Source organism: Canis lupus, chromosome 28 (assembly GCF_011100685.1).
Source record: "Canis lupus familiaris isolate Mischka breed German Shepherd chromosome 28, alternate assembly UU_Cfam_GSD_1.0, whole genome shotgun sequence".
In the NCBI taxonomy this organism is placed as follows: Eukaryota; Metazoa; Chordata; class Mammalia; order Carnivora; family Canidae; genus Canis; species Canis lupus.
In genome coordinates this window covers 32,194,802-32,216,274 of record NC_049249.1, presented here as the reverse complement: position 1 = coordinate 32,216,274, position 21,473 = coordinate 32,194,802, and the positions used below count along the sequence as shown (strand labels likewise).

At 51.0% G+C, this 21,473-nt stretch overlaps 1 protein-coding gene across 1 annotated transcript in view; it reads right to left on the bottom strand.

The window, feature by feature from the left end:
• Positions 1 to 21,473, bottom strand: part of TACC2 (transforming acidic coiled-coil containing protein 2) — a 193,248-nt gene that overhangs the window by 20,916 nt on the left and 150,859 nt on the right. The window contains 9 exon segments of the mRNA XM_038578977.1: positions 1,900 to 1,989; positions 2,841 to 2,981; positions 4,226 to 4,397; positions 5,557 to 5,672; positions 6,734 to 6,795; positions 13,522 to 13,720; positions 14,842 to 14,902; positions 19,335 to 19,969; positions 19,971 to 20,650. Of these exon segments, the coding sequence (XP_038434905.1) occupies positions 1,900 to 1,989; positions 2,841 to 2,981; positions 4,226 to 4,397; positions 5,557 to 5,672; positions 6,734 to 6,795; positions 13,522 to 13,720; positions 14,842 to 14,902; positions 19,335 to 19,969; positions 19,971 to 20,650 (2,156 nt within the window).

Genomic DNA, 21,473 nt, shown 5'->3' with positions numbered 1-21,473 from the left:
TGCTGACCTGTCACCTTGGATGAATCCCCTGGAGGAAGGAGGCGGCAGGGGCACCAGGCACTCCGGAACACTCCACACTCCATCTGAGCTCTTACTAGAACATGGTCAATCCTGCCTCAAACCTCTGGCCAGGAATATACTGTAGTTACGGTGGCCAGACCTGAAGCTATTCATTCTGTCCTTAAGCCACTACCCAAAAGATATCAAGAAATAAATCTAACGGGGGAAAAAAATCCTCACTGCCTGGTGATTTTCTAAAAATCTTTCTCATGGAAACTACACCGAAGCTTATGTGGGTTGGCAGCGAGAACAGGAACGTCAGCAATGTGCATTAACGTTCCCGTCCCTGCTCTGGGTCCCAGCGTTCTCAGTCTGGACACCCACAGTGTGACCACCTTCTTTCATGGAGAGAGGTCTCTGGGAGCGAGCCCCCCACCTTGTGGACAGTTTCCAGGGAGGCCACACATGGGAGGCCCTGAGGGCAGGAGCAGCACATGGACTCCTGACCTGGTGCCAAGGGAGCTGCTCCCTGAGGTGGGACAGGCAAGGCAAGGGCCATTTGGAGACCAGAGTCCTAGTTCCTGCTGGATCAGTGAATCACTATCAGGCCTCAGGCCGGTTCCACGGCTCCACTTTCCCATCTGTAAAATGGGACCCAGACCCCTCTACAGTAGAGACGCTGTGAGTAGCTGATCAGGTTAACAGAGAAAAAGTGAAAGTTAGTCACCAAGAGCAGGTGTCATTTACCACACGCCTACTGTGTGCCAGGCACGGTGCTGTCCTCCACACAATCCGTAACCCTTACAGCAACCTGCAAACTCACTGCTCATTGCCTCATCTCACAGCTGGAGAAACTGAGGCTCAGAGAGGTTCACCAACACTTTCAAGGCCACAGAGCGTGCTCAGGCTGCCCAACTCTGGGCGCGGCGCGGCGGGATGGCAATGAAGCAGCTCCTCAGAGACCACAGCTCCCCGTGGGCCCTGAGGGATGGCCTGAACCTTCTCAGAAGGCCAGAGCTTTGCACACCTTCAGTAACTCATTCAAATTGTTAAGAAAAAATACTCCAAACTCGGAAGCCAGGCCGAAAGCTTTCTGCATGTGCTGTCAGGATCTTACTCTATTCTAGAGCAGGGGTTAGCCAACTGTGGCATGTGGGCCAAATGGCCCAATGTCCTAGTTTGTAAAAAGGGTTTCAACTGGAACATCACCACACCTGCTCATCTACATGTTGTCTGTGGCTGCTTTTGAGCTACGGTGGCAGAGCTGAGAAGCTGTTAGAGACCAGATGGCCCAGAAAGCCTAAAATATTTACCATCTGCCCTTTATAGAAAAGGGTTGCTTTTCTGTAATTCTATTGACTCCGGCCTAAAGGGCCACCCACTGTCTCAGGAAGGTCTCGGTTTCACTATTTACTATTGATTAGGGTCCAGTCTCAGTATGGTTAGGTCTTAACTCGTAGAAAATAGAAAAGTTGCAAATTATTTGTTCATTTGAGAAGCAAGTGATTTTCGCAGAAAACAAAGGAAAAAACCTCCAAGGTTATATTCGAGTGTCTTGTTTAGCCAGTATCATAAAACCAGTTTTATATCGAGTTTTGCAGTAAGGCTGCAATAGGATTCTGGCCTTTGTTTCACTGACTCTGCATTGGGTTCTTCTATTTTTCTCCATTCCACCTGCTTTACCACCCTGCTGGTTCCTTCACTACCTAGTTAACTAGATCTTAAGACATGTGCTCAGTGTCTATTTATGCGAAAGTTATGCTTTTAGCTTTTTAGAAAAATTTAGACTACTTTGTAGAACACCGACATTGCCTGCTTGGCCAAGGGTTAGCAAGGAAAGAAACTTCTGGACCACACCACATTCTCAAGAGGCAGCGCATGGCAGCAGCAAATCCGTACCTTGGTGTCCTGGCGGCTACGGGAAGCCAGGGCAATCTGCCTGGCCAGCTTCAAGGCTTCTATCCGCATGATGGCAAACTCTAACTCCTCCTGCCGGAGGGGTGGGAGGGGGTGGATGAGCAAATCGCAGGGGAAATGCATCAAGACAGGATGTCAATGTTTCCCACATCCAAGAAATGAATGTGCCACGTGAATGTGTCATGACAGGTAACTCAGGAAAAACACACGCTCTGGCTTTCTTGCACAATTAACACCTCAGCAGATCATGAAATAAGTGTTTAATTTCTTTTTATTTTTTAATTGCCCTTTGGAATGTCTGTGGGGAAGGATCATGGGATCATATGGGATGATTTTCAAAATGGGATCAAAATTTTTATGGCACTTTGATTTCTTTCCTTTTGTTTGATGTAAAGTTGGTCAACAATTTTCATGAATGGTTTCGCATTCTCAAATGACTGTTAACAATCTCTCCAGGTTTGCTCTGAAGGTCTTAATTAAGTTGTCAAGTTTAAGGCACAGAGTAGCTAATTGTTTTGGTAAGACCCAGTCCAGATGTTATCTCAATGGGAGTCTGAGATAGCCTCCCCGCCTGTGTGTCTATAAATAGCTTGGCTTCAAGGTGATCTAATACCCTTGGTTCTGTGAATAAATCACAGAAACTGCTTTTAGGGGCTATCAAAACTTCTGAAAAATGATGGCTTGGGCCCAATTTCCCAATTGAAATACAAATGGTTTGTCCTGTACGTAATCACACGATTTATATCATTTTGGCATCTTGGAGCAAGAACATCCACACATCAGTCTTTGAGGGGGAAGAGATTTCATCTGGAACATTTCCAGCAACGCCTCATTAAATCCTGCCTCATTGCATTTGGGGTTCGGAGTTCATTCTCTACTGAGGTTTTCACAAACTCCCAAAAGGTCACACGTGAGCTACAAACCTGAAGTTTCTGGGCAAATACTGGGGGGTTCTTTTCTGCTAAGTCGGGTTCCAGATAGTCAAGCGCACCACAGAGAGAGGCTGGATGAGCTAGCCTGCTGAGGAGGGCGTCAGCAGAGGCAAAGGAGCCCTCAGGAGCTGTCTGAAGGCCGACACAGGAGGACAGGAGGAAAAATAGAGGAGACACAGTGACATTGATTCCAAGCCAGGACCACACCCCTATTTGCTGGACATTTCTGATTTAAGACTAAAGAGTATTAGAGGCCAATACTAATTCTCACCTGCTGCTGACCATGGGCATCTGGAGATTTACAGGCCCCACCCCCTCCCCGGAAGCACAGCCTCAGGTGCCCACCCATCCCTAGCCACCCTCACTCCCTCACCAGGCAGTGGGAGGAAAGTGACCATTTACTTATTTATTTGAAAATCTCAGTGGGTGGACAAGGCAGTTGATGGGTTTCCTGAACATAATATAACTAACTCATCAAAAAAAAAAAAAAAATCTCCAAGTCTAAGCATCAAAGGTTTTGGTGAAGGTCATTTTCTAAATAATAGAAAGATGAAATGTAAAATAGAGTGTCTCTGGCTAGATCGGAAAGACTCCAAAATCAGAAGCCAACTTTGTAGAAGTTGAATCATGCACGAGTCCTTCCGTAGCGCCTGAGAGGTTGTTTGAACCACATCTGCTTTCCTCTTGGCTACTGATATTTTCCCAGTATTTAACTGCCACACAGCGGTGCTCAATAAATACTTGATGCAGGAGGTAACTGAATGGTCTACTAATACAGAACAATAAAAGTAACACTAAAAGTAACTAAGTCAATGGCCTCAAACCCTCTCAGGGACTGCTAGGAAGGAGGTAGAAGAGATAAAAATAAAATTCACCTAGAAGGATGGTCCATTTTAGATGTTCAGGGGGTCTATTTGCTCTGCAAGGCTCCAGAGGGGTTGGGAGGGGAGGGATATAAATAGGTCTATAAACAGGAGGGATTGCCCATCACCAAGGGCCCGGAAAACCAAGTGTTCTCCAAAAGGGGTGTCCCCTGCCCTACCATTCCCTGCCCCCTGCCATAGAGAGTATGGAGAAGCAGGATGTAGACTGAGGACAGCTCCAAAGCAACAGTCCAGGCCCAAGGGAATAGGGTGAAAAATCGTAAAGCGGTGAGGTAAGAACCGCAAAACCATGCTGGTGAGAATGAAGAGCTTTTCTCTCATGGCTATGGCGTGGGGTGTCCTAAGCTGGCTTCTGAGGTCCAGGGGTCAGGGTGGGGCCCCATACCAGGGGCCGGGTGAGTGTTGTTCTGAAGGGTTGGACTCCTTGGTGATGGGACCCAGCTGGGTCAGGCCTCACCCCCAGTGATCTCGGGCCCCTCTGACCCCACTTACAATTTCAATCGCGTCTGAAGCAGTGCCCAGGGTCATGGCCTCCAGCTCCTTCTGGGAGGATTTCTCTGGCACCTGCAAGTGTGGCTCTTGGTTGGGAGCCAGCCCTCGTGTGACAGGATGCTGGATCTTTGCCCCAGCGTTTACAAGGGCTTCAGTTTCCTCAAAACTTGACCTGAGGAAACAAAGAGCATCTTTATTTTTCTCACTGGAAATCCCACTGAAAATGACCAGGATGCCCTGACTCAATCACCATCAGAAGGGATCCTGGACTTCCCAGGGCTATGTTCCCAAAGGGAAAATGGGGCAGGTGTTGGGTGGCCAGGGAGCCTGCAGGCTGGACAGCCCGAGGGAAAAAGGTGGTCCAGCCCACCCCTGCCCCCCACACCCGACAGGGGAAGGTCAGAAGTCCCTTGGTTATGCCCCCGCGGGGAGACAACTGTGTCCTGCATCTCAGTTTTTCTGTAGGACAGGAGGTGAGACCGTGCTCTGTGAAGGTCAAGGGAGACACTGCCTGCATGTGAAGCAGCTGACTCAGGTACCCATCACCATGACTATTGCTGTAATGACATCGCCATCATCGTTCCCAACACCCCGGTGAATTCAGAAGTCCTTTTGGGAAGTCAAAGCAAGAGCTTCTTCACTCTTGCTCAGAGAAAGGGGCAGGGAAGTGAGGATGGGAGGGTCCCAGCCACAGAGTGGTGCCCCATCCTTACCCCATCCAGCACCACACAGCTCAGAACGGGACCCTGACCAGTGCTAACTCACAGCCTCCTTAACAGCAAACGTCTACCTGGCACTGCCCTTTCCTTAGAGCATCTCCATTTCACCCTCCTGACAGGCTTTGGAGGACAGGCACCCCAGCCCCACTGCATAGTTGAGGGATGCCTGGAAGACTGAGAGCCTCATTCAATCCTCGTGAAATTTCTATAGGGTCGCTTTTGTTACTACCCTCATTTCACCCATGAGGAGACCATAGCACAAGAGGGTCCTGTAACCTGCCTCAGGTCATACAGCCAGTAAGAGGGGAGAGTGGGACTCGGGGTTCAAATGCTGTGGCATGCTGTCTCCCCATGGAACAAATCACAGCACAAAGTTGTATGTACACCGGGGGTGATCAGAGGGGCTCACGCATTCAGCTGTTAACAGGACTGAGGGCTGCTGGTAACCCCCCAACCCCACATGTACGTCCAGGAAGACATTCAGAAACCGAGATGTGGCTGCCTGAATACATCAATGCAAATGAAACCGAGCCACGACTGCAGTGCCACAGGGCTCAGAGGCTTGGGGACGGCTGGCCCTGACCCAAAATGCTCTCCTCGTGGAAGTCATACCCTGAACACGGCGTCGGAGACTCTGACGTCCGGACCGGGGGAGACTTGACCGGGCTCTCCTGAGATGTGTCAAACATAAGGTACAGGGCCTGCTTCTTCGGGGCGTCATCGTCCTGCTGCAAGGATCAAAGGCACAAGTCAGCCCGGCTGCAGGTGGGATGAACATCAGATCTCTCTCCAGTGGACAAATCACTCATCGGGGGCAAAGCCTTCACCCTTCTAGAGCCACCAAGAAGGGAGGAGCAAGCTGGCACTGGCCAGGGGAGAGGAGAGGAAAACAAGAGGGAAGAGGAAGGTGGAGAGGAAGTGTGTGTGCGCTGCTGGAAACAGTGTCAAGGGGAGAGGGGCCAGGACCCCAGGAGAGGGGTCGGGGAGGCTGCACGCTGTTCCATCTGCCCACATTACTGGCCACTCCCTCTGGATGGGCACCCATGCTGGGCTCTGAGCATAGAGGGGTAGGCGAGACCCCATAGTCGAATGAAGGGGACGAGCATGACAGCCCAATGTGGCAAGCGCCTCCATCATGGTCTGCTGACTGCGGGTTAGAAGCAGCACCAAGCATCTACAAACATGCAAAGAAAGATAAAGACAGAAGCAACAGGTCTGGGCCAGTAGTGTCACACCAGGCTCCTCTGGCACCTCTGGGCCTCGCATGGCATCCCCAGACAACAGCAGAGTACAAGAGGGCATGCTCAGAACCAAGTGCCCTGCAGGCAGCAGACGGGAAGCCAGGAGGACAGGTGCCCATCATAGCCACTTAAATGGAAAAGGATGGAGGGGGTGGGGGAGAGAGACTTATTGCCAGAAGAGCCAATCCTCAGTTACATAAAGCAATTACTTTGAAGAAAACAGAAAAGAGGCCACTTTAAAAGCAATCAAATCACTGCTCTACCTTCTAAAGCAAACCTCTGGCAAGTTCTTTTTCAGTCTAGGGAAGTAATGATACGGGAAGCCTAACTGCACTCTATCATTTTCTCCCTGAAAATGCCATGTGAAGTGGGCGGAATACAAACCTCCAAGCCCCAGTCCCAGTTCACCCTTAACTGGGAAGCCCAGGATGCTACGGGCACAAGAGGACCCTGGATTTGGGGCCTGAGCTCAGGAGGAGGCCAGCCCCTGCATTTTCACAAGACAGGGAGGGAAAGCAAGTCCCCTGCGGGCCTGAGGCAGAACTTACAGGTAAGGAGGAGCCAATTTTCTCCATATATTCAATTTCATAGGAGTTTCTGTAATCCAACTCTGCAAAACAAACAAAACAAAACAAAAAAAACAAAAAACAAAAGGAGAGTTAGTGTCGGGGTGGAGGAAAAAAAAAAAAAAAAAACGGAAAGGTTTGGGCCAGGCAGGGTGGGGTCTGGAACCAGATTCTAAACTCTGAGCCTGTCCAAGGACTCAAGGTTTCCAATTCAGCTGGTAAGAGAGGCTCAGCTCAGCAATTTTCAGACCACTCGTAAGCCTCTGGCTGCAAAGGGGCTTCTGCCGTTTGGGCGCCTGAGAGTCCAAGGGAGTTAAGTGTGAGCAGCACAGCCTGACCAGGAGCGGATCTGAGCACTATGCACCGAGCTTCCAGGACAGCCTGTCATGAGTGTTGCTTCTTTGTCGGTATCACGTGCGACATGAAAAATGTCCCCACACCCTGACGACATTTTGCAACTGGCCCCAGCTTGGTCCCTCTCTGAGAACATAACCCGGGCCATCCTCCGAGGTAAGGGAGGAATGCACATTGCTCCCGCATTGCTGCTTGCTAAGAGCAGCTTTGCAAGTCACCTGGAACATTTCCCCAGGTCCTGCCAGGGCCTGCAGGGCTGGGGCCACATCAGATTTGCAGATGCAAAGATGACGGAAGTCCAATTAAGGGGAAAAATGACCTATTTCAAATGGCCTGGAGATCTTAGGCTGGAAGGGAACCTCGAGAGGCTTTCCCTGGAATGAGAAGCCCTGGGCCCCTCGGGTCCCCAGGAGGTTACACGAGGACACTCCCAGCACTGCCCCTCCACTGACCCCCGCCTGCCCCATCCAGTGAGTGGGTTCCGAGCTCGTTCGATGTGCCTCAAACTGTGCTGGGCACGGTGGATGAGGTACCTGGAAGCCACAGAAGCTACCAGATGGTTCTTTCCTACTTGAGAAGAACCAGGGGGTGACATGTGATTTGCTCAGAAAGCAGCTGTCCAAGAGTGTGAGCGGCGATCCCTAATGCCTGAATTCTCTTTTTTAACAGAACGTATAGATAACAGTTCTGCTTTAAAGTAGCTCTATTTCTGCAGATTGTCAAAGACATCGCTTAAAAATGATTCCTCTATATGAGCTCTAAGGTGACATATTTCCTGGAAGCCCTTCCCCGAACCTGCGAGTGTGTGGGCTTGTGGCCGTATGAGCTCAAGGGCTGAAACATGAAGATGGCCCTTCAGGAGGCTCCAAATGTCCCCAGTGAAGCAAACACCCCCTTTCCAGTGGGCTTGGCCTATTCAGGGGAACGAAGACAGTTTTATGGATCAACGGCCAGCAAGACCTCATGCATCTGGCAGGCCTACGTCCCCGATGTGTGCATCACTCGGGAGGAGCAGAGATTCGTGCAAACTGTACACAGCTGGGCCGGAGCTCAGCACCTGTGACTGGCGTGGGCACCCGTTCTTAGGATGTAGCATAGAAGTATTCGTTCAGGAAGACCTCCTGTCTTCCCCATCTTGTAAATGAGGGGTAAGGTAGGGACAGCGAGGACAGGCTGATTTCTGGGGCCCTCTCCAGATCTCTCACTTTCCAGATGTAGGAGCTCAGGGCTATTATTGCATTGTCCTATTAAAGACTGTTTTAAGTTGGGAGGTAACAGTGAATCAGCTGCCTCCTTCTCCAACAGTGCCAAAGCATCATTTAACCCTAAATTATTTAACAGAAACCACCCCCTCCCCAGCACACCCCACAATGGCACGGGGCACCCAGGATGCACCTCACAGGCTAAGAGCCAAGCTAAGAGAGATTTTTTTTCCAGGGACTATGGCCCTGGGTCAATGCCCAGCTCTGGTTACCAGCTCGGCTCAGTGAAGCGTCCCGCCTGGAATCTTAGCTCGTCCCCTGGCAGCTGATCACGGTGAGTTTCAGGTCACCGAGCTCACTTAGCTGCCTTCTTTCCCACCTGCCAACGGGGTCCCTTCCCCCTGACCCCACCCAGGGTCCCTCACTCCTCCTTTTGAAGGCAGCAGATGACAGTACAACAGTGGGGGGCTATCTGATCCACTCCCCAACCCCGAGAAATGTCTGCATCCTAACGTGTGTGGTTACAGGAGGCTGGCTCTCCGCAGGACCTTCGGTCCCTGCTGATGTCTGGAGGTGTTCCTTCAGAACACGGCCTGAAACTTCCAATCCTAGCCATTTGGGGGTTCTCATTTTAATTTACAAAATGGCCCAGTTGGTGAAGCATCAGCCTTCAGCTCAGGTCAAGATCTCAGGGTCTTGGGATCGAGCCCCAAGTTGGGCTCCCTGCTCAGCGGGGCATCTGCTTCTCGCTCTCCTTCTGCCTGACCCCCTCCCCACTTGTGCTCTCTCTTGCTTGCTCTGGTCTCTCTCTCTCTCTCTCTCTCTCTCTCTCTCTCTCAAATAAATGAATAAAATCTTTAATGAATTGGCCTGGAAAAGATGTGAAGAAAAACAACCCCTCTTCCGGTCATCGATATCATCTCCTGTACTTTGAGGGGACATCTTCCAGAACATTGTTTTCAAAAATCTTTCATCTGCTTTCAGTGCTAAGCCTCAAAGGGTCGGCTTGGAGGGGGAGCCATGTCCAGCTTGGGCCCCGGCCACAGGCAGCTGGCAGGCCAGGAAGGGTAATGCCAGTTGCACCAAGTGACACGACACCTTCACGTCCAAGAGAGGAGGCCGCTCGCTGAAGCATCTGCCGCTTCAAGATGCAGAGGCCCCAGTTATTATAAACGGGTCCTGTCATCTCTGAGGACGCTTCTGGTAATTATTTCATGCTGGTCCATGCACTGTGGGAGGGCTGGGAGGCTGCTCTCCTCGACTCTGGCTGCCAGAGCTTGGCTGGGGACTGGAAAGACGCCGGAGGATGCGAGTGAGTCCAGATCGTCACTCCCGGGGTCAGGGAAGCCCACTTCCCTGACCTACCCTGTCCTACTGGCTTACCTGTAAAATGGAGCTCAAAGTGCCCATATTTTGCAAAAAAAAAAAAAAAAAAAAGAAAAAGGGAAATGATGTCAGGTAAAGGCCCTACCACGGGCTATACAGATGCAAGGGACTGTGACCAGGTCTATTATAACTGTTCATTGCTAGGATTTCTGGAACTTTGAACATAAGTGATGAGAGAAGGGACCCCTTGGTTAGGGGACAAGGATGCTGCTCCCAACAACCTTACTGTCACTCTGCTGCATGTCTGCAGCGTGACAGCAATGGTGCCCACCACAGGGAAAACATTCAGCTCCTGAGGGGGTCACCTTACCCTCTGTTGGATGTGGAAAGGTGGGGGCGGATGTCACTGTGTGTCAGGGAGACGGGGAGCTGGGTGACCCTCAAAGGGCACCCAGACTCGTGAATCTAAAACCCTGTTCTCCTTGGGTCTCCTGGACCAGAGCTGGGAGAGGCCTTGGAGGAGGCTATGTTACCAAACAGCTCCTAATCTTTGCATCCCTAGGGACCACATGGACGAGGTCTTTCCCCACGACGTTCCCCAAGGCTGCACCAGAAGTGCAGAAGAGGCCATTTACTAAGCAAGCGTTCAAAGAAAAACATCTGTAATTGCCAATCAGAGTTTTTAACCAGTGGGAGATTATCAGTGTTGCCACAGCGAGCTGATGTAATTACAGCCCAGACACGTCATTTTAATTAGCTGGGCATCTTTCTAATCTAGCTCCATCCAGGTTTCTTGAACTAATAAGCCAGCCTGAAGCTCTCGCGGACCTAGATGAGGAAGCACCGCTGAATTTCTAAAGTCAATGAAAGGAAGCCTGCAGGGTGCTCACATACAAGAGTGTGGTAAGAGCAGGACCCATTGGGTCCAGCCTCTCCATGGACTAGCCCCACAATGCTCAGCAAGTCCTAACAGCTCAAAGCCTGGGCTTCCTCGCGCCTAGGTGGGCAAGAGCAGAAATCCACTCTCTAGAACTGAGACGATGAAATGAAATCCTGTAGACAAGAGCCTCAGTGGGGCTCACCAGTGACAGCTCCCGCCTCACTACTGTCACTTAAAGAGAATCAGGCCTTGTAGCAAATACCTGTTTAGGTGGTAGTAATTATTTCTAAACCAAAATCTCATTTTCCTGTGATTTGTGATTTCTGTGTAACAAAGCCTCAAGCACGCCTACAGCGCTGGCCAGATTCTTTCTGGTGATGACATCAGCACCCTAGGGGTGGGTCTGGTATGGCTGGGCATCCAGTTTCTACATCCAGCTGCTGCAGGGAAGCGGGCTGTATTAGAAAGGTGAATGCAGGGCTGACATGTCCTGGAACTGCAGCTGTCCTGTATTTGTACATGTCATAGATTTCCAAATGCCCACCAGCTGTAATTATGGTCGGGACTTCCTGAATCTTCACACTTTTTCTTTTCTTTTCTTTTCCTTTTCTTTTCTTTTCTTTCTTTCTCTCTCTCTCTTCCTTCCTTCCTTTCTTTCTTTTAGATTTTACTTATTTATTCATAGAGAGGCAGAGGGAGAAGCAGGCACCCTATAAGGAGCCCAATGCGGGACTCAATCCCAGGACCCCAGGATCATGCCCTGAGCTGAAGGTAGACGCTCAACCACAGAGCCACTCAGGTGTCCCTCACAATCACTTTCTAAGGAGGCAGGTTTAATAGAGCTTTGTTTCAAATGTACAGATTTACCTATCTGTTGAATTTTTGGAGAAAACAAGCAATGATCAAATATGTCGCTGAGCTAGCAAGTAGTTTGCTTCGGTTCCATGTTAAAGATGAACAACTATGTTTCCATGGAATGAGATGCCTACTAGCTTAACAGGTACTATGAGGATCTTTATATTTTCTATTAAAAATGCATGTATTGGGTGGCTCAGTTGGTTAAGAGTCTGCCTTTAGTTCACGTCATGATCCCTGGGTCCTGGGATCGAGCCCAGTGTCAGGCTCCCTACTCAGCAGGGAATCTGCTTCTCCCTCTCCCTCTGCCTGCCACTCCCCTTGCTTATGCTCTGTCAATGAAAATAAAATCTTTAAAAAAAATGCATGTATCTGCATCATCATTACAGCATTAAGTGACCTCAGAGTAGCCCCAACCAAGCACAGAGGGCAGGCAGCACAGAGATGCCCAGGGAAGAGCTGGAGGGGCAGGGCAAGTATGGGAGACAGGGCACAGGGCACTGAAGTGGCAGCCAAGGGGGGTGGCACCCATGGGGCAAAGTGGTTCCATTCAGTGAGGCTCGTGGCCCAGGTGTTCGTGCAGAGGAAAGGGCTGAAGAGGGGTGGAGGTCGGGTCCCAGGGCCCCTGGGGTCAGTCTGCAGTAAGGTCACTGTCAAGCCTCCCAAACCCCAGCCTGAGGGCCAACCAAACAGCTAACCAAAAGGCTCTGTTCCACAGAGCACATAATGCCAAAGTACACATAATTTAGATGGTCTTTTCATCTTCAAACTATAGAGAGGCACTGTGGTGAGAAGGTAAGCATCCAAAATCCCCCACCAAAAATGACACGGACCTCACTCATATCGTTCAGGACCTCACTCATATCGTTCAGAGACTTTATGGACACAAAGCAAGCCCCCGAGGAGCCGGGTCATGGAACAGTGTGCAGAGGAAGCAGTCCGAGCTACAATCCCAAACTACCTGCTCTTGGTGACACCACCACCTGCCCAGAGGGAGCAGGAGGCCGTTTAATGAAGGTGGTGGTTCCTTAGCAGCAGCCAAGAAGTGCAAATGAGATTTTCATGTGTGATGGCCCTTATATTGATTTGTACTCATTTTTTCTGAATGGTTGGATTATCAGGATCTTGGAAAGGGAGACTGAGAACCACCACAATGGTCCCGAGTGCTGGAGGGAAGCTCACAGAGGGGCGGGTGTAGGGAAGAGCCCCAGCAGACCGGAGACGGTTTCAGGCCTCAACAGCTTTCCTAACGAGAAATGGAAGTGTGGGAGCCAATAGATTCAGAAAAATCTATCCACTGTTAGTGGAATAAGCAGTTTACAAAAAAAAAAAAAAAAAAAATTTTGATTCATCCAGTCATGCTGCACGGACTTAACATAGATGAATTTTTCAAGCCAAAGGATTGGGCAGAAAGCTGAAAGCAAAAATACATGTAGGAGGAAGAAAGACATTAATGAGAAAATCAACATGCCTGGAGCCTATTCAGGAAAACTGTCCTCTCGTTGGCAAGCCTGGAGTGAACCATCTGGTTTGGGGGCTTGAGGAGAAGGTATGGCCACCCTGTGGAACATCCTGCGGGCTGATGGACAGTGGTGGCACCTAGGGACCCCAGGCCTGGGCAGGGGATTGACCCACACGGAGCATTTGGCTTGAATGGTGCTGCTTGCAGCTGCGTGTGTTTCAGATCACCCAGGCATCAAAAGCCACAGAGAAGGAGCGAAGCTCAAGTGAGCTCAGGATGGGAACTGGGGGGGCACTGAGCTCACTGGCTCTCAGCTGGTGTCTCAGAGGTGGGGTACAGCTGGGTTCAAGCCTGAGGCTGTTTTAAAATACAGCCTTAGTGGGACGCCTGGGTGGCCCAGCGGTTGAGCGTCTGCCTCCAGCTCAGGGTGTGATCCTGGAGTCCCCGGATCGAGCCCCGTATCGGGCTCCCTGCATGGAGCCTGCTTCTCCCTCTGCCTGTGTCTCTGCCTCTCTGTGTCTCTCTCATGAATAAATAAATAAAATCTTAAAAAAAAAAATTACAGCCTTAGCTTGGAGTGCACGGATGGCAAGGCTACCTAGCTCGGAAGTTTCTTTCCCGGCCTTTTGCTCCCTAGGGGCAGTGGGCTCCAGGGTAGGGCGGGGGTGTGACCGGCCACCAAACTGCTTACCCTCCGTGGGCGAGTTGAATTTGGTGTCATTTACGAAAGTGGACAGGTCCGAGGGCTGCGGGTAGTCCTGTTTGTCAGCCTCCAGATCCACCGTCACACACGTCCACTTCTGGTTGGTGACCGCCAGCTTCTCTTCATCGGTTGCGTGGACCACCGCGGAGATGACCGGCGTTTCTGGTGTGGCCGCTGGAGTGGGGTCCTGGGAGCAAAAGGGAAGCTGTCTCTCCTCTCACACAGTCTCTGCGTTCCCACCTGCGCCCACCCACCCAAGTCTGGGGCTCCTCTAACCAGGGCAGGTCCCTACCAAAATCCTCAGCATGTCCTCGGATTCTGCTCTAAATGGTCCCAAGGAGACAAATTCTTGGCTCTGTGATTTTCCTTTCCTGATGGCTCGTGATAGGGGGTGACCGTGGGTTTAAAAAAATGAAAAGATCAGGATTTTGTGTCTGGGTTATTCGAGACATTCCTGATCATTCACTTTGAGAAATAAAATAAGGAAATTTATTTCTTGGCCCTTTGATTAGTGCAACTACTGTGCTAAGTCGGCACAGTGCTTTAGGGCCTGTGCACGCACCAATCTCACCAACATCGCCTGGCGATCCGCGTGCCTGTCCCTGGAGGATGGGCACAGGGAGGGAGCAGCTGAGCAGGGCAGAGGTGGTGCCCAGAAGTGTCAGAGCAGAGCTGGGACGGGGACCCCAGACCCCTGTCCTGGGGCGGGGCGCCCTTCTGTGTAGCCCTGCCCGACTAGGGTCTGCTGGCTGGGGCTGCACTGGCTCAGATGGGAGCCTGGCACACCCGCTGCCCAGGGCTAACCTTCCACGGTCGTGGCACAGATCTCATAAAGGAACCAGTGAGAGGGGGAAGGGCCCAAACCCCACTTCTTTAGGGCATGATTTCCTTTATCTCCCCACTCGAATTTTGGTTACATAATCCAGAGCTCTTGACACTCAGTTCTTTTTCACTATATATTCATTTATCTCAACGGACTTTCTCAAAAATCATATTCACAGAAGTTCTCAGCAGATTAACTGGCCAGAACGGATCAGCGGGATTCCTACAGAACCCACCTAACACTTTTGTTGAACATCTCTCTACTCTCAGGGACACACTCTGATCTCTCCCAAAGGGAAGGGATCACAACAATGTCCTGCAAACAGCAAGGGAGACCCCCCTGCAGGAGGCAAAAGAGGATGTTGGAAACGTGCCCGTGATGAGCAGAAAAGAAAGTTCTGTTGACTAGCGGGGAATCAAAACAACATGGGCTTTGGCGGCCTGGGTGAGTGATTAAAAATCATACATAGCAAGGGAACATTATACCTGAGAAGGCGGATCAGAGAGAGGAGACCGTTTTGGCGACCTTTTCACCCTAAATGTGTCACTGGAAACAAAATGGAAAATGTGAACACAACAAACAGTGGTACAGAACAGTCCAGAGCTCCCCAGAGCGGACGGAAGCCACGGCCTCCGCTGAGCGTCTGGCCCAGATGGCGCTCAGGCCTCCACCACTCCACATGGGCGAGGAGACGTCCACAACTTAACAACAGATATGATCATTGCCCCAGAGGGAAAACGGGTCCTCGAGCCGGAAATCTTTTAAAGAGATGCCACTTTGGAGAGCTGGCCCAGAAAATGAGGCTGGATTTAGCCAGATGTTTTTATTTCAAAAAGCAGATTTGGGGGAGATTAACGTATCCAGATTCATCCAAGAATGTCTGGACCAAGAGGGGTGGGGGCAGGGATCTAGGTTCCAGACACCGATGAACAGGATCCCGTCTCCTGGCTGGCACATAACGGACTGCTGTGCAGAAACACGAAGGAACGTTCTGGGTCTTTGGGGAGAGTCCTTTCCTACTCACTGGAACTCTGTGCGTAAAGGATCCCTACACCCTGGAATTTCTGGGTGAGATTCCGACCACCCAGGGAAACTGGGCTGGGGGTGAGATGATTCTTTTTAAAATTGTAATAGAAGGGAAGCCCGGGTGGCTCAGCGGTTTAGTGTCGCCTTCAGCCCAGGGCCTGATCCTGGAGACCCAGGATCGAGTCCCGTGTCAGGCTCCCTGCATGGAGCCTGCTTCTCTCTCTGCCTGTGTCTCTGCCCCTCTCTCTCTCTCTGTCTCTCTCATGAATAAATAAAATCTTAAAAAAAATAAATAAATAAATTGTAATAGAAAACACAGGACCTACAAACTACCATCTTAAACACTCTAGCTTCGGTAGCGTGAAGTACACTCACAGGGTACAACAACCCGTCTCCAGACCTCTTTCAGGAATGCGACGATTACTGCCTATTCCTGACCAGGGTTAATGACCCTTTTCTCCCTTCCTTTCTCCTTCTTGAAAATAACTGGGGGTGCACGCAGGTCATTCAGGCAAAGGAAACATCAGCTCAGACTTGCAAAGGGGTCAGAAGGAAAGCACTGTTCGCGTACATGGCTCACTGAGTCAGAGTGTCAGGGGGTCATTTCCCAGGCAGACTGGCCTCTGGTCTCAGGCCCCTCTGTGGTATGGTCCTGCCCCCAGCAAAGCAACAGCTCCTTGGGGTGGGGAAAGTCCCCAGACCTTAGATCCCAATACCTTTCCCTGCTCTAAATAGTAACTGGATGGACAGAGCAATTTGGCCCTCAGTTCCTTCCCTGTGTTCTCTTCAATAAAACGCTCCAACAATGGCACTCAGTCATGAAAAAATACTTAGAAATGGTTATTTATAGCATTTATAGCATTTGCCATACGAACAGTGCAGTCCCAGCCTGAAGCATATATTTATCCATGCATATAAATATATAACTGTATATTTTGGAGTTGCTAAATGGTTCTAAAAAACTAAAGAAATCCCTTGGGCAGATGCAAACCTGAGAGACTCAACTCTATCCCTGGACCGTGGGATGCCTGTGACCAGGCCAGCTTCCCTTGTAAGGACAGAGAGGCAGGGAAGGTACCCGCCCTCGGGGCCCTGGGAGCTGCCCACAGCATCCCTCCTGGCCGTTGGCAAAACAGCACAGACACAGAGGTGGTCTCTTGTTTCCACTGACGCCCAGCAGGGTGACCCCTGGGTGGCAAGCTGATCGATACCCAGCCTGGTCCTGGGCGACCAAGGACGCGGGCCCAGAGCAGGCTGGCGAGGGCTCTCACATCCGTGTGTTTCCCTCTGAACCAACCCTGCATTTTAGGGAGTCTCAATTAGAAACAGCCCAATGACCTCTGCTTCACATGTTAGCATGAACAAGCGACCCCGGTCCACTGCCTGTGGTCGGCTGGCTGGTTATTTTGTCGTGAAGCCACAGTACTTTGAAAGCAATTGCTCACTAGTCCGATTTGAAATGAAAGAACGGAATGAGAGCTTTTTTTTAAAAAAAAAAAATATGGGTTTCAGATGAAGACATCCAATATGCAAGGGGGGGAAAAAAGTTCCATTCCTGACAAGCAGGCAGATGTTGGATAATCACATTTTCACAGCCAAGCAGTTTCATTTATGCTAATCGTTCTGAAACAGGAAAGTAACCTCTGCTACTGGGGAGCCCCATGCTCCCCCCGCGCCCCCCCCCACCCGTCCCCAGGCCTGACACAGAAATATGTGAGCAGCAGCCACAGAGAGGAAATTAAAAGAGCTTGAAAGCAAAAATGAAAAAAAGCAGAAAGCGGCACAGGTAGCATGAGCAGCAGATTCCATTAAATTTACTTACAACAGAGAACACACAGACATCACATCTTCAACCATCCTAAGACAAGAAGACAAGAAAAAAGAGAGACAGACAAAAGGAACTGACAAAAAAGATAAATCCGCAGACAACTGGTTATCAGCGGGCTGGGATACAAGAGCCATCCACTGTAGGTGCTGCTTGCAAGGCAGGGCGACATCCCAGCTTTTTGGAGAGGGGCTGGCTGAGAGCAATCCCTCCCCGCTCGGTTCCAATTACCCCAGAGGGCTCTGATGCCCAAAGAGCTTTGTCCCATTGGTGTAGGATTCCAAGCCGTCTACACTAGAGCGAGACTCAGGGATGGGCTGGCTTCCCTGACCTGCTGGTTAGCTCTGATGATGGGTCAGACTGTACAGGGGGGTATGGGTGGGTGGCTACAGGTTGGCTCTCATTCCAAAAATGGGAGACCGTGGCTGTGTCATTTGGGCATTTCAGGCTTCTGTTTGAGGCCTAAAATAAAGCTTCTGGGGCACTTATTCATGGTGAATGATGAATCTGGGGCTGTGGATTCATCACAGATGTCTGGGTGGCTCAGACGGGTAAGAGTCTGCCTTTGGCTCAGATCATGATCCTGGGGTCCTAGAATCAAGCTCCACATAGGGCTCCCTGCTCAGCGGGGAGCCTGCTTCTCCCTCTCCTCCCCCTGGCATGCTCTCTTGCTATTTCTGTCTCTGTCTCTCTCAAATAAAGAGAATTTTTTTTTTTTTTAAATAAAGGACAGGGACATCTGGGTGGCTCAGCGGTTCAGCATCACCTTTGGCTCAGATCCTGATCCCAGGATCCAGGATCGAGTCCCACATTGGGCTCCTTGTAGGGAGCCTGCTTCTCCCTCTGCCCGTGTCTCTGCCTCTCTCTCTCCATCTCTCATGAGTAAATAAATAAAATCTTAAAAAAATAAATAAAAATAAATAAAACTAAAAATAAAGGACATATTAAAAAACAAACAAAAAAATAATAAAGCTTCCAACACAGCTTCAACAGAGCGTCTAGGAAAAGCCTCGTTGGGGAGCCAATCTCAGATGAGTCTTGAAATATTCGAGGCTAATGTCTGCTTAGAGAGCCTCCTCTCAGGAAGTTCCAGGTGCTTCTCAAATGTGAACCCCTTGGGGAGCCCAGAATGGCATGTAAAAAGGTCACTCTGTCTCCATTTGTACCAGGCAGAGTCAGAGGCGCCAGCAGCTGTGGTCTGCTCTGCTGGGTTGGTGCCAGAAGCCTGGTCCCTATGGCCTTGATCAATTACTGACCACACTTCACATGAGGGCAAGAGAGAGGCTCCAAGCACCATCCCCACGATGCTGGGAACCATGTCCTGAGCAGGGATCCGCGGCCATCCAGGTGACAGCTGGGTCTGGGGATGAATTGCAGAGGCCCAGACAGGAGGTCCTGGAGGGCACTCTCCCTGGCAAGTGTTGGTGGATACTTGAACCGACTATTAATGGCCTCCCAGGGATTATGGGGACTGTGTTCTCCCACTCGAGTTCCACTGATCTCTTCTGAACCTATAGGGCCTTGGAGTCTTGTCTGCAAAAGATGGCTAGAAAAAGGGAGGAAGACAAACGAGGTGCTTCTCACAGGTTGGCTGGGGTGCAAGGGGGGCATCCAGGCCAGACTTCTCGCTCATGGGCCTCACTCCTGGGCTGGTGTCCCATTAACAGGCAGACAGAAATACTCTAAATTCTAACAATATTTTAAGGGTAGATCTCCTAGCTTGTAGCCCACTCCAAAAAGCAATTCCCACACAAAATAGGAAAAAGGCTAAGTCACCAAAGGGGGGTTGACCAAGTCTCTACAGGACAGTTCCCTGTCTATGGGCTCTCCCACAGTCCCCTGGAGTCAAATGTCAGGTCTCCAGCTGAAAGTAATGCTTTAAACCACTGCCACAATAAGTGAAAGATTGAGGACTCTAGACCCAAAGGGACATGTGGCTGGGAGGTGCCACCACCGCGGGCGCAGAGAGGAAAGGAAACAGGTATCATGTTGCAAACCTGGCAGCGTTACGGCAGGTGGGGGAAAGGTCAGGGCAGCCACGTCCATCCAGACACGAGACCCAGGGTCACAGCCAACGCGCAGCCCCGCCTCCGCCTCTAACCTGACCACCTGCACCCCTGAACTTACGTCTTTAGGGGCGTCTTCTTCTTCTTGGCGGGCTTGTTCAGCCCATCCCCATCCACTCCATTGGCTTCGATGGCACTGGCTGGGATCTCAAAGGAGGCTGGGGATTTAGAAGGTGAGCTGGGGGTTTTAGAGGACGTCTTAAAAGGGTCAATGGATTCATCACAGGCGTCTGGGTCAAAGTTGTAGGACTGTTGGGGCAGTTTGGGAGACTCTTGCATTTTTGAGGTGGAAGAAAAAGGGTTAAAATTGGGGTCATCCCACTTGTCAATATCAAAGGTATAGGTACCTTTAGCCATAGGGATGTCATTGGGTTCATCGGGGGATCTGGTAGGCGAGGCAGGAGTGTTGTCGAGTTTCTCGGGTGTTTTTTTCATCTTTGGCCTCCTTAGGGGCATTTTGGCAACTGGCTTTTTGCCTAGCTTTTTGGTGGGAGGGGGGTTTTCCTGCTGGGTGTCCCAACTACCCTTGTCCTCAGAATAGTCAAACTCCAGCCTCACCGAGAGCCCTTTGACGGGGGAGTCCTCCTGCCCCCCACTCTCGGACGGGGTCACCTCCGCTGCCTCCGGAGCCGTGGCAAGAGGCGACGGTTTCCTTCCAACAGGGGGTGAGTTCTGCACCCTGCCACTTCCAGACGCCAGGGGGGATGGCCCCTTCGGCACCCTCTGAGTCCAGAGGGCAGGGAGCCTTGGGCACAGCAGCAAGATCCAGGGGCGCCTCCTCTGACACGGCCGGTCCAGAACCTTCCGTCTTGGCCAATTCCGGCTTTATCTCGAATGCTCTAGTCTCCTCGCTGGGGTCGGGACACTCTTCCACGGGCTCTTGTTGTGTCTCTTTCACTGGGGGGGTTTCCGTGGGTTTCTTAGTGGTCTGCTTCTTTTTTAAGGAAGGTGGCCTTGGTTTTTTAGTTCGCTTAAGGGTACTGGAAGCACTGCTTGAGCCCGTGCTATACGCATCTGGGGCCGGGGCCACGGCCTCGGGGTTGCCTGAGCAAGAAGCACCATCAAAGTCACTAGCTTGCAGGCTGAGAGATCGGGAGAGCGTGGACTTGGAGACGGGCACAGAATCCGTGGACTTCCTCCGCGTGCTCACTTTGCATTCCTGACTCTTACTAGAGTCTGAGCAGCGGGGCTCCAAGGTCTGGAAATCATCCACCAGCTCGATGCTGTCAAAGTCTAAGTTGTAAGTCCCACTGCTGGCTATAGGCTTGTCTTCATCGAAGACGGCAGAGAAGGAGTGTGATGGGGGGCGGAAGGGGCTCCCTTCCACCGAGCTGCTGCGGGGGCCATCGGGGACAGACGCCGGCTCGGGACCGCAGCCTGATAAGAGGAGACGAAGCAGTCAGTGAGGGACATCGGACCCCGGGGCCTGTCTCACCTTGTGCCAGACTACGGCCCTGCCCGCCCCTCCCCTGCCAGGCCCCCGAGGAGGGGCACAGGGCTTGGGGACAAAGCCTGCTCTCCCCCACACAACTGGCTTCAGATCCTGGACAGGGCTTACCCTCTGGTTCCTCATCTGTAAAGTGGGAGTGACAAGGGCTGTTTAGGAAAGAGCTCATATCATTCAGTCATTCCAAAAACCTTTACCAAATTCCCAGTCGCGACCAGGCACCATTCTGGGAGCTGGGATTCAACAGAAGAACAAAACAGACAAAATTCGTGTCCTCCTGGAAGTTCCATTTTTCAGGGAGAAGACAGTTGAGAAACAAATAAACAAGCACAATGTACAGGCTGCCAGATGGTGATAAGTACTACGGAGAAAAATCAAGCCGGGGTAGGGGCGTTGCGATTTTAAAATAAAGTAGTTGGCAAAGCCCTCCAAGGAGGAAATACTTAAGCAAAGATCAGAAACAAGGTAAAGGAGGATAAAACAAGGAGCCAGGAGGATATCTGGGGGGGCTCGAGGGGTTGGGGCATCACAGGTAAAAGGAACAGCAAGTGCAAAGGCCCTGGGGCAGAAGCACGCCTGGTGTGTTAAATATCAGAGGCCAGTGTGACTAACGCAAGGGAGAGGAAGACAGACATTACCATCATCAAGCCTGTTCTTGATTACTAAGAGCTTGTTGTGAGGAACAACAGGGAGCCCCAGTGTGGGGGCTCCCAGGGCACTGTGGTAGGACTGAGCATGTCCTGCCTGCTACTT